The sequence below is a fragment of the Stigmatopora argus genome, chromosome 16 (genome assembly GCF_051989625.1).
Source record: "Stigmatopora argus isolate UIUO_Sarg chromosome 16, RoL_Sarg_1.0, whole genome shotgun sequence".
Taxonomy (NCBI): domain Eukaryota; kingdom Metazoa; phylum Chordata; class Actinopteri; order Syngnathiformes; family Syngnathidae; genus Stigmatopora; species Stigmatopora argus.
The window spans coordinates 5,250,852-5,264,511 of NC_135402.1; the positions used below are offsets into that span (position 1 = coordinate 5,250,852).

Genomic DNA, 13,660 nt, shown 5'->3' on the forward strand with positions numbered 1-13,660 from the left:
TAGATAATTCTGTCCCAGAGGTATTTGTGCTTTGTTACTTATTACCATCGCTGGTGTTGACGAACAAAGCTGACCCAGTCGTTTTCCCAGGTGGCTTCGGTCAGAGAGGGCATGTCGGCCATCATTCCGGTGCCGCTCCTCTCCTTGCTGACTGCGCGGCAGCTGGAGCAGCTGGTGTGCGGCCTGCCCGAGGTGTCGGTGGAGACGCTGAAGAAGCTCGTGCGCTATCGCGACATTGCCGAGAGCCATCAATTGGTTGCCTGGTTCTGGCAGAGTTTGGAAGAGTTTACCAACGAGGAGCGCGTTCTTTTCCTGCGCTTCGTCTCCGGCAGGTCCCGGCTGCCGTCCAACCCGGCGGACATGACGCAGAAATTCCAGATCATCAAGGTGGATCGGGTGAGTGGAGGCTTTGAAAAAATGCTCCCATTTGTGGAATGATCTGATCTGGTCATTTTTGATCAATTTTCTGGCTATTTCCTTGTTAACTAACCAATTAGCTGACATTGTCTGTGCTAGACGTCCAATCCATTTTGACTAGAAGGGCTGAGTGAACGTGCGTTCCAGTCAAAATGGATTGCACAAGTGAGTGGAAAATTTTGAAGGAATGTGCCCTTGGAAATGAATGGCACTTTTATAAGCATGATTGTATGTTTTTGCCAAAAATTGGCTAATAACTTTGGTGCGCCTTGATTTTTCAAATGTTTTATTGTGTAAATTCAATTTGACAAAAACTGTAGAATAAGTAATACTTTTTTTTAATTGGGTCAAAAAAAAAACGAAAAAAAAAAATTTGGAATCACCGCGTTATTTTTAAATATTTCAAAGTTTGATTAGTGGTACTCGGACGTTTCGTCGAAAGAAGTTTGGTCCCCGGACGTTTGGTAGAACGGACGTTTGGTCGCCGGGTTGTTACTGTTGAAACCAGCTCTCAAAATTATAATCATGAGAGAGTGAGTTTAATATCTAAATATCTAATATCAACAGTAAACTCTGTCATAATTTGACAGCGAGCGAACCTGGCGACCAAACGTCCGTTCTACCAAACGTCCGTTCTACCAAACGTCCGTTCTACCAAACGTCCGTTCTACCAAACGTCCGGTCGACCAAACGTCCAGGGACCAAACGTCCGGGGACCAAACGTCTTTCGACGAAACGTCTTTCGACGAAACGTCCGGTCACGGTGCGAACCAATCAAATTTTAAAAAATGGACAAAAAAAACCACCAGACAATTTATGTAGCGAGTTCTGCTTTGCAACTCATCCCCGGAATTAAAGTGTGTTCACACTTATTTTATTTGTGCTCTTCCCCACCCCAGCCCGTCAACGGTCTGCCGACAGCTCAGACGTGTTTCTTTCTCCTACGTCTTCCACCTTACACGAGCCAGGCGGTGCTAGCCGAGCGGCTGCGCTACTCCATACACAACTGCCCCTCTATCGACATGGACAATTACATGCTGACGCACAACACGGAGCCCTTGGAGACCTCTGACACTGAAGAGTGATGCTGTTGTAATGCACTGACTTTTAATGTATTTTCAACCTGGATGAGTGTCATTGTTTCGCGCTTGTGTGAGCTGTTGTGTATTTATTGTAGTGCTTGATCAGAGAAGCTACTGGGATAATATAGACTATTATTTCTCAACATATAAGCCACTGAAACAATGTGCCTGTTTGTTTGAAACGCCCAAGGAGAGTATTACTCTAAAATAAAGAGTGCTTACTTGGAGTGTTTTTGGTTTTTTAATGACATTTTCCTTGAATTCCAGAATGAATTTTTGCCTATTGAAAAATAGACCCAAGCGACTAGTGGCCATTTATGAGGGAGAGCAGCAAGTTAGCCCCAATTTGTAAAGTAAGTATTTTACCTTGTGTTTACTATTTATACAGTATAGTTTTTGGTTTCCTATCTAGTCTGCCATTAGTCTATTACTAAAAGGATTTGATTAACGTTATTATGCCCCACAGACAGTGTAGAATTCTACCTGCAGTCAGCAAACCAGGCGAGAGAGAACGAGAGGAGGGACAAAAATAACATTCATATATCATCTTAACAAGGCTACACTTATCACAGGTAAAGGCCAATGTGGCAAAAATGCCAACATAGCCTAGTGATTAGTTGTTGTTTTTTTTTAGAATAGAAATGTATGCGTGTGAATTATGCTGCAATTTATACAAAAATAGAACAAAATCAGGAATTATATATTTTTTTTATTTCATTTCATCCTGTCTCTTAATAACCCAGGCATGTTTTGTACTTAAGTTCCACAGGGGGGCGTTCTGGTTGTTGGTTTGAAGTTTTCCTGAGTCAGTTTTCATATATTTTTTAAATCCTTTGAATTTCAGGGTCTCAACAGGAAATGTCTTATTTTTTCCCCTTTCTTTCTAGGATTTTTTTGTTCTATAGACTATGGAGCAAAACAGTTACTGAATCAAAATCTTTTTTATGACCCATCAATTCAAAATATTCTGTTCATGTTGCTGTACATGAGTCATTGTTTATTGACAAAAAAAATAATTTACAGATTTCATTATAAAATGGTTAGTTGCAGCTCTCGTTAATCATACATTCCCAAAATGTAAACAATGTGAACTTGGCCTCCTGTTTTAAGAAAATTTCCTTACTTTGTGCATTTCTAAACGCAAAATCTGTTCTCAGCAACGTTTGCAACCCAATATGTTTTATTTCAGATAACCTTATGTTTTTCTTGTGACCCCTCCAAAAATAGCAAAGCATTTGTCTCAATCCTGAATTTTTAATTAGTCAAAGGAGGATGCGAATTACAAAGTCCCACAATTAGAATATAACTGGTCACCTGATCTCATCACCCTTCCAAAATTCTCAGATTCCGCGTTGCGATTGGATGAACTCATGGAAACAAGGGCAACCTCAACACGTCGTTGAGGTAATGCGGCAATATGACGCGTGACCCGCATACCCCCGCGTCTGCCATCTCTGTTTACAGGACAGACGACATGTTGACCACATCGTCGACACTTTAGACTTCACACTAAAGTTTCAGCTGCTGATGTCATCCATTGCAAATTGACGTTCTGACGCCCATGAAAAAGGAGATCATTACTCAATGGCAGGCTTTGACGGTATTTAATGGTCTCAGTTTAATTTTTGATTTTTTCAAAATCACGTCACTTTAGCCAAAAATGCTCATGAAGTTCAGTTTAATTAATTTTAACATGCATTTGCTGTGATTGGATTGCTGATGAAATTGAGGCCTACTTTTGAATCATTCACCTCATTGTCCGTTCTAAGACAGAAAATTGCCATTTTAAATTCATGAGATAAAACGAAAAAAACACCCGAACCCTACATTTTTAAAGAAGGCATTGTCGTCTCCACAATTTGTAGCCTCGCCTATTTTCTTCGAGAAAAAAAAAGCTAGTTAAGTCCACACCGAGACGGCTTTAAGCTCAAGTCTCGCTCGACTGCTCCTTTCAAGCGAGTGACCTTTTTTGGGATGCGCAGTGTTGGTGGCGATTGGCACTGAATTGCCCCCTGGAGGGAAATGCTAAAATGTGTCTTGAGACTTAAGGGGGATTTAGGAGACATTCAGTGATTGTGGGGGGGGGCATCCTGTGAGACTGCTATAAATAATGCAGCTCCTGCAGCAGCAGCAGCGTCTGGAGCTGGAAGACAATCCCCAGATACCGCCGGACATTTCTTCCCTGAGCAATTGGATCAGGTTCACTTGTTCAACTTGTTAGATTTGAAAAGCCCCTTTGTTTTTCACCATGTTGGGGTTACCGAGGTTTCAATAATTTAGATTTCACGTCCCCAATCATCAATTAAGTAAATGAACATTAATTATTAACTTTTTTCTAAGCACTGGAGCTTCATGGGCTCACTATTTAATATCTTAATGATTAAATGGACATCAAAAGCAGCCATGTGATGATCCAATAAGGTTTTGGGATCCAGCAACATTATACATAAATTATAAACTGGAGTGTATGTTATTACCATAGACAGAAAATTTGTGCTAATTTGAACAGCGTTTTCAATTACAAGTTTGCATGAGCAGATGGGTTCAGAATTAAAAAAGTTTATTCACGCTTCACATTTTCGATGTGGATTCATATTGTTTTCTTATATTACCAACAGGCTTTATTAGAGCCAGTGTAGTTTGCAAGGATTAAAGTAACAGCTGCTGGAAAGCCCTCGGTTTCCCAGTTTCCCTCCAGTGTAAATTTTTGTGCTTAATTTTAAAGCAATGTTGCAATTGGTTTTTGCTAAAGTTTGTTCAGTTTAAGCCATGGGATCTATAAATGTATATGTGGTGAATCAGACGCATGTCAAATGTAGCTTTTTTTTTTACCCTGTATCTATTAGCATTATCTTCACATACACATCTGATGAATTGCTTTCTTTAAAGAAAAGTCTAAACCTTTACCAAAGTTATATATGCTTAAAATGATCCTTTTTCGAAAGAATTTGTCCTCATTAGGGTCATGACTGAGCTGGAATCTATTGCAGCTAATTTTGGTGAAAAGCCATAAACCACAAGGGCTAGACGAGAGAATCCAACTTATTGGCGGTAAGGAAAACCTCTCAAAGTTCTTGGACTCTGGGCTATGTTGTCTTTTGTTTAAAACAAAATTCATAGCCGTCACCAAGGAAGGACATGCATGCATGTAACTCTAATAAAAATAACGCTGACTGAGTCTTCACGGTGAGTAGCATTGTAATAAAATGGTATGTTTGCAGATTTAGCACATTTAGTAAGTTAATGGTGTATTTTGCCAAAATGACCAAATTGACCTTCAGCTAGCATTTGGAATTTGCTACACTTAAAAACACTCTTTCTTTGTAAACGTAAAATAGTATGTTCATGTTTAACAATGGTTACCTCTTTGTTCAATAAATTAATAATACTTCAACTAATGTATTCTTAGAATTAATCTTTAACAAGCCTCTCTGTTTTAACTCATGTCTAGCCCCCCCCCAGTGCCACTGAAACTTCCAGTTTAAAATAATTTGATGTCCATTGTTGGCCATGGTGGGAAAGTAAGGTAAGATGACTTGCCACCATTTTGTGGCATTTTTAGGTAATTAAAAATCTCCTGTAGTGGTGCTTGTCAAATATATTCAGAATTTTGCTGTGACTTTTGCAGGTTTACTGTCATCTCCATGAACCAGTCACATCTAATTAGCGTTTTGACAGAATATTCACATATATCCTGCAAAAGATGGTTGCTTGGAAAAGCAGAGGCAGGTAAATACTGGCTCTTCTAAGCCTTCATTTTACTGGGTGTTTGTTGTAAAAAGAAAAATAAATAAAGTCAAATCAGTACTTGATTAGAGAGTCTTCTCACGTTCAGGCACAGTGTTTATAAGACAGTTTTGAAAGTCAATGGAGAAACTTATGAAACAAGAGATTATTTATGATGCGTCATGTGAGGTCCTTTGGGAGTTGTCTTTGCCTCGGGCTTGTAAACATCCATCATGCTGCATCCAGACAGACCATTCTTTGGGAGTGCTGGTTAAGGATTTTCCTCCCTCTACTGGGAGTGGACATCACCTGAGCATTGAAGCCAATATAAAAAAAACGTTTTCAGTTTCAATGAGCTCTTATGCAACAACATCTGGACAAGGGACTTATGGAAAAACCAAACTATCAGTGATTACATCAACAGCAATCCCATCCAACCTCAATGGGATCAAAACATGAAGGGCATTCCTATGTACTTTGACTGGTATCCAAAAACAGGAATTTCTTCCCCCTCCCTTGCCATTTTCTATTTGCTAATGATGCTGGAATAAGCATTTTTCATTCCCAGTAATCATAAACATCTGGTGTGCACCATCTGTCCATGTTGTTGTTTAACTGTCATTAGGTGAGGGTTTACAGTGTCCTATCAATGGATATGTATTTAGCAGATTTTTTGTATGATTTATCATTTTTGTCATCCATTTAGCTTTACCAATGATTTGGAATTGTTTTCTTGTTTCACGGAGAGGCAGAAAAACTGTTTTTTATTCCAAAAGAATAAAAAACACAGTTTTTTTATTCCAAAAGAATAAAAAAAACAGTGTTTTTTATTCCAAAAGAATAAAAAAAACTGTGTTTTTTTATTCCAAAAGAATAAAAAACTGTGTTTTTATTCCAAAAGAATGGTACCATTCTTGGTTTGAGGATGTGCCGAACAAATTGCTTAGCTTTCCTTACTAAACCTTTGCAAAAAAGTAATCAATCCAGTTAATCTTAGAGGAATAACGTCTTCGGAGAAACCAAAGATCCCCGCTGTGATTCATTCAATGCCCAAGATATAAGGAATGACCTAATTAATAGAGGTTCTCTAATGATTCTTTAAAAAAAATTAGATGCCAAAGTAAATACCATTTCTACTCTTCTGTAGTATTTATTGAACCTTTGTTTATGCAGGTGAAACAACAATTGATTCATTCATTCATTTGGAACGCTGATCTGGCTATTATGTGTGTCACATGTACTCATTTATTTCATGGGTGAGTATTTCTTTTTTTTCATACCTGAACAACAGTGACTAAAGTTGAAAAAATATACAATTGCTTCATCCTAGAATATCATGGGCTTAATTTTGGGTGGGATCTCTGTAGTTAGTTAGGTTACTGTATGGTGTGTGGGGGTGTGCGTGTGAATGTGTGGTGCGTGCGTGTGCGTCCATCTTCTGATGTTTATTTTAAAGGCCTGAGAGAGCTTTTTTTTGCACCTGTGCTACTTCCACATCGCACATGCTGTTGGATGAGAGACGCATGATGATGGAGGCAGTATTGGCTAGGGACCAACTTTATGTTTGCATTTCAAATACCTACAAAAGTAGGCTCCTGAGGTATGGAATAAATGTGGAAAATGGCTGCTTTTAGAGCCACCCTTTCAAAATATTGAGAGTATTGTAATGATGTATATTATGCCATCACATTTTAACTAAAGGCAACTGCAAACTTATGCAAAGGGTAACTTGTTTTGTAAGTCAGAGAAGGAAAAAACATTTAGTTTGCACTATATCTATAAAATTACGCATTTTCTTACAGCAAAAATCTAGTTATGACACTGGGGGTAAAAAAGTAAGGGTGTTGATCTAAATGCATTGTTGAGCCAATTTCTTACGCTAATAGTTACATTAAACAACATAAAAGGATCTGTAAAACCTGTCGGATCCAAAAGTGGCGTCTGCATTAGGCTTAAGGATGTGGTGGGCAAGTGGGCTACAAATGGGTTGCAAATTCATTCAAGTAAGCGCTGTTGTTGCAATATACACTCACTAAATTATGTCAGTATATAGATAAGTGCCCAGAGACCTCAAGGATTCTTATTTCGAATTCAACCACACATTATCCCATTGCTAAGGTTAGTTTACCAATTTTAGCACTAAGCCACATTCATTATCTGACTGAATACTATATTAACTCACCATAAAAGAAGTAATGTTACAATTATTAAAAAATCGTAGCAGTGTTTTATGACTGACAAGTGAACATTGCCTTGTTGAATCAAATTCCGGTCACTAAATGACCAATTTTAAAAAGAAAATATATATTACCTCATTTTTTGTCAGGGAAATTGCGGTATGTTAGCGCTAAGTGAAAAGGTTCCGATGTCAGCGTGTATGAAAACAAAAACTTTACGTTTGTCCTCGTGTGACCTTACACAGGACGTCACGGAAGTGTAATTTGTTAACCTGACCTACATAAAAGTCCTTGTATACAGCTGCGTGCTGACGACAAAGCCGCCAAGATTATATTTTAAGCAGGGTGCTTGTGATTTATTCTTCCGCTACATGGTTAACGGCAGCATTAATCACGCCGTGAACTATGCCTCCCGTATAATTTACAAACAACTCTATAGGATACATCTTTTGTGTGTGGCTATGTTTAGTTCCAATTTTAGATATGTTCGCACCATGTTTCTATTGGTGATGCCATTTTTTGTCGGTGTGACATTCTAAAGAATCTGTCTAGAATTTCTTCTTAACATTGACTTGAATTTTCGTTTAGCACACAAAGCTCCTTCAGTGTATGGTAATTTGAATTATTTTTTTTACTTTGTCCTTTTCAACTGTGTAAACACAGAGAATGCCAAAACTGAATCTTTGATGGTTGAAAAGGTTTCAATGTGCAACATGGGGGTTTGGTGTTTATTCAGAGAATGCAGCTGGGCAGAAAAGGGTGGAGGCGGTAGAGAAAAAGAATGAACAGTTTGAATGATAATAGGAAAGAATCGTTAAGTATAGAGTACTGTATTCTACCTAATTTAAGTAGGGTAGTTGTCTTGATAGGACTACTCTTACTGAAGGCATATTGTTTTATGTGTAAGACCAAATTGATGTGTTTAGTGACACTTTGTGATGTATTTACTCACTTGTAATTTGTATTGACTTGTAACGTTGTATCGTCAGTCACTACTAACTACTACATTTTTATCCTCTCTTGAAATGTTACACCATGGCATGGACTTGCGCTCCAGATTCACTTCTCATGCAACTTGATACCACTCTGAAAGATGCCAGGTTGTTTAAGGACAACAGTTCCTTTGAATATATTCTATCTTTGCAAGCATGGTAAGAGGCATCTAAAATTTCATGCAAAGTATCAGGTGTGCCGGGTGTGGTTTGTAAACGCATCCAGGCTGTGGACGGAGGCCGAGTGACGCCACGAAATTCGAGTGCTGTCGCCGGCCCTCGTCATCATCACAACGGCGAATATAGGATCCTCAATCATTACATTTACATCACCAACACAAAGTCACACGTGAAAACATGCGTCATCTTTAGAACCACGTACTTGTGTACCCGCATTATTCCCATTTGAAATATGAACAAAGAATGAGACAAACTCATCAATCCAATTTAACGAATGTCAACATTATGAGATGTCAGCTGTCTCTAAAGTGCGTTTGTGGGGAAACATTTGCTGAAACAAAAATTGCATAATACGATTAGATCAGGGAACAGAACACGGAAAAAAATGGGTGGGGTGGAAGTAGCTATATTTAAAGCAGTTGCTCAGCCAGCTGTTTTGCGCGTGTTGCTCTGGCTACTTTATGATTACGAGGGAGGATGCCGTTAGGTAATCTATCATAGGATGAGTTTTTTGCCCTGTTGTGTAAGGGTTGAATCAGAGTCCTTCACTAAGGTGTCAAAATGACAGGAAGTGCAATGTCGTGTTGTCATTGGAAACAAGAAACTGTTCTTTAATGGCTTAGAAAATAAATGAAAAGAATGGGAACAAAGTGTTGTGAATTAGTGTTTTCGACATGGAGGATATTGAAAAGATAAGATCAATTAAAGACAAAATCATTGATGATGTAACGCTTGACAAAGATTAAAATCAAGACTAAAACTTTGTGACTGTAGGGCCAAGGCCAAGACATGTAGCCCAGACCAAGATAAACTACCTGGAGACCAAAACTCTGAGGAGTTAAAACCAAGGTCAAACCTTTAGTTTTCCAACATCAGAAAGTACGAACTTTTTCCTTCCCTAAAATCGTCTTAAAACCAAATCGAGTAAAACAATCAAGTCTCAGCAAAGCTGGGCTGTCCTGATGTCCTTCATTGCAGCAATGTTTGGGCTTATCAATCATGATTTAGTACTTTCCAGTTGACAGCCACACACTCACGTGTCCTACACAGCTGGTGCTGTTGCGCTCGGACGAACAATACCTAGGCTTTTTTAATGACTTTGTAGCAGAACCCTGCATGAAAACGATGTGCCAGCAAAAATGCGTATCTTTCATTACTGCTTCATCTCCTTAAAGGTGAAAAGCTGAAATCGTCCATCAAGCAACTCTTTGCTCGTATAGTGGGAAGCTCATTTTGTTGAAAGCTTCACCACGACCAGAACATCAGTCAGTGACGGGAAGCCGCCAGACACTTCTCTGTACTCATTGATGGATTTGCATCAATGACACAAGAACCGACCGGGCAGCTTTTGTGCATGTGTAGTCCACGTGACTGTTTGACGCAAGCCTATGAACAATTCTTCCCCACTCAGCATCACTGCAACGCGCTGCTGTAAATATAGTCTCCACAAAACATGGGTATAATCAGTGAGCTTGACGGAACTGCTCTCACCCGCTAATGCCAGACAGATTAATTATCAAAATGGCAATTGCACTACAATGCTGGCACAATTTGATAGAAATGTCCATATCCGGTCTGATGTTGTAAACACGTGTTCTTTTATTCATCGTGACCGGACGTTTCGTCGACGGACACTTGGTCGACGGACACTTGGTCGACGGACACTTCGTCCCCGGACGTTTTGTCGAACAGACGTTTGGTCGACGGACAGTTCGTCGAACGGACGTCCGTTCAAATGCAGTTCAAGTGCAGTTCAAATGCAGTTGCCAGACGACCAATCCATTTAAAGTGGAACCTCTGGTTGAAATGTACTGTTGACAAGTGTCCGTCGACGAAACGTCCGGGTACCTTTATTCCTTGCAGAACCACGCTTGAAAAAGAACGTTTTTGTCAAATTGACAATGGTTGGACTTTGTTTCCAATGATGTGGGCATTGGATTTTGTTTTCGACATTTACTTTGCTTGGAATTAAAATGCGCACTAAAAAGTGTCCGGGACATATCCACTCTCTTTTGGCAGCAATCACGACATTTGACGGCTCCGGGAAGTGAGCTCTAGAGATAGTGGGAATTGTGTGCATTAAAATGCCTGCGACACATGCACTCTTGCTAGGCAGCAATCACAGCACCAGTTAGTCGAAGTGAGCTCCAGCAAGAGCAGGGAAAAATGGCAAATCCCAATCGATCCTCATTTTTGCTAAGGACACTTCACATACCATTCGTACCCCCCAAAATACAAATGCTGAACTTACAAATATAGTTTTTAGCATTACACAACATTAGGTGCATCGGAAACACACCAAAATAGACTGAATCAATCGATGTGATTGGTGGATTTGACGTTAAGTTGCAGCATTAAGCAAACAGAGTGATGTCAATGTGTAGCTGCCACAATGTTTGTTTTTACCCTTGAGCTAAGTGAGTCATTAGTGCTCGATTCATTAGTGCAGTATCGAACTGGGGCACCTTGCCATTGTTAGCTTTTGTATTATTCATAAGGATGAACTCAAAGGACTCCCACCTGCATTTATTTAATGCTTTATCCAACAAATCCTTCGGTTTTACATGGAGTGATTTTGCTAATTTAACATGTTTAACTATCGACAATAACCACTGACCACAAGATTAGAATTAGACAAATAAAACGGATCTATTATGAGATTTACACGCTTGGCAGGATCAAATCAAAAAAGATTTACTGGCAGTTTTATGGGTGGTGAATATTTACTTTTATAATAAAGCCAAACATGACTTGATGTGTTGTCGATTATCACGCCTCATGAATTCTCCTTCGGAGCTCATAAAACCAAGAATACTAGTGTAAAAATATAGTTAAAGACTAGCCTAGGAGCCCCACAATAAAGCATTCCAAGCTGAAGGCAATCAGGAGAGACCCTGAAATCATTGGGATTATGGTCGGCTGGAGGGTCTTTATAAAAGCCGGGAGGCAATTAGAGTGGCTTTCTGATGACCTTCAAGCTTGATCTGTTTTTTAGCAGACACTTTTAACCTCACCGCTCATTGTTGTCAGTGCATTTTGGCAGCATCCTGCGATGATACTCTATTTTCCGACCCTGGATCGCCCTGTCATTTTCATCATTTTCTTTCTCTCTGAAATGTATAATCAAGCTGTGAAAAGTGTCACTCTGCCAAGGTGACGATGCTGTTTGTTGTAATGGGGTAGACCACAGGGGACTGCTTTTCTTTATTCAATGGTTTAAAAGACAAAACCGGTTTGACCTTGCCATACAGCTGAGGGCATCCATTTTTAAAAACTGGAAAATATTCCACATGCGACTGAACTGGAAAATGAGAGTCTCAGTTGTTGGCAAAAATGGAATCCAAATAAGAATCTTTACGATTAAAATTGAGTTCGGGCCATTCACGTTATAAATATTGATTACTATAGATGTAAAACTAATAAGGAAAAAATACAATTTCTTCCTTTAGGGTCATACTTTAATAGGATTATTTGTGAAAGTGAGTCAAAACAAATCCATCTGTAGTCTGATGAGTACAATTCTGAGAGATGGCTAGGAGAATCCTTACAGTGTCCTAATGTTATTTACAGGTACACACCGGTGTGTACTCCTATGACACTACTACCCATCATGGCATCAACGGACATTGAGTAAATCCATTGCTAAAAATACTTGCCAATCCTTTGGGATTACTATGCTTACCAAGTGGACACAAATCTGGAATTAGGCAGCAAAAGGCTGTCAACTTCCCTCCATCAACACCTGATCCACTCCCTAGGCATGAATGTTCGTGGGGCAAAGGTGAACTCAAACAAGTCAATCCACTTGCCCCTTGCCATATGGTAGCATGCATTTTCAGTTTTTCTTTACTTGAAATGTTGGAGGCAAAACTTCCTGGCAATTCATGATGACCGTACTTTGAGATCTAAAACATATCATGTGGTTGATCAAATATGTTATATGGACACCATTTTTGTTTGGAGGCAAATCTTCACTTTTTGCATTTTTACCTGTATTTCAGTAAAAGAGGCACGAAAAGCCCTGTTTGTGGGATCTCTGAAAATAGTTCCTGAGCAATTATTCGGTGATGTGAGGAGTGTAAATCCACCTCAATCGTCTTGGGGAAGCAGTCAGGGCATGTGCAAATGTCAAACCTGTTCAATATTGACTTTTGCAAATCCTCGTGTGAGGCGGACATCGAGTTCGACCGAGTCACACACTTTGAGACTGTGATGTGATAATCAATCTAGCAGTTAACCTCCTGATTCGTGTTTCTCCGTGTATTTTCTGTCTGTCTGGATATTCTAACACCAGTCTTTCTCTCATAACTCAGTTGTAGTTGTGCCTCCGCTGTAAATTCACTAGACATACCAATACTACTTTTGTTCCTCCTCAGGTTTGATGTCTTAGGCTTCTCAGAAGTAGGCATTTAATAGAGATTGCCGTTAGCCTCTGAAAGAGCCAGTCAGACATAAGTGTGTTGGCGTACTTCCTTTGTAAGCTGTAAATCGGACTTGCAACGGACGCACCCCCGCTCACTTAAATTCATAGATATCATAGATATACAGTAGGAGATCTATGTTTATATCAGTGTCTATTACTTTCAGATCTAATCACATCATGTAATTGATCAAGGAAATGCATTAGTTAAGGACTAATACATTTTTTGTTGTTGCCTGCAAATCTTCCTGTTCCATTAAGTATTGTCAATCAACCTTGGTAAAGGTTGATTATTTCCATGTACGATAATTATGACCTTCACATCCTGGACAAGTGGGTGATTTTTTTTCTTTTTTTTTTTAAATTCTTGATGAAGCCAACCTATTGTCCGGGTTGGTTGCCGTCCAGCATCATCCCCTGCGCTCTGCGATAGCCTGATCGCCTCGGCCTGGAGACGGCCCAAACCCGCAATCCCATTAGAACGCTACTCCTCCCAACCCCGATCACACTTTAATTAAAATAGTCAGTCCGGCATGGGCGGTAGTCCAAGAATTACTTGTCATGTGTAGCCTGAGGAAAAATGTGTTGTTGTTTTTTCCATCAAAGGCCCATTGAGGTCATAGTATGCAAGTTCAAATGTTTTAAACAACAGCTCAGTCTTTCCTT

At 39.4% G+C, this 13,660-nt stretch overlaps 1 protein-coding gene across 1 annotated transcript in view; it reads left to right on the forward strand.

Annotated features, from left to right (window-relative positions):
* The window catches only part of LOC144090781 (putative E3 ubiquitin-protein ligase HERC1), a 31,451-nt gene extending 29,725 nt beyond the window's left edge, over positions 1-1,726 (forward strand). The window contains exons 79-80 of the mRNA XM_077622575.1: positions 91-396; positions 1,317-1,726. Coding sequence (XP_077478701.1) covers positions 91-396; positions 1,317-1,502 — 492 coding nt within the window. The 3' untranslated portion in view covers positions 1,503-1,726. The remainder of the gene's footprint in view (positions 1-90; positions 397-1,316) is intronic.
* Positions 1,727-13,660: the final 11,934 nt, after the last annotated feature.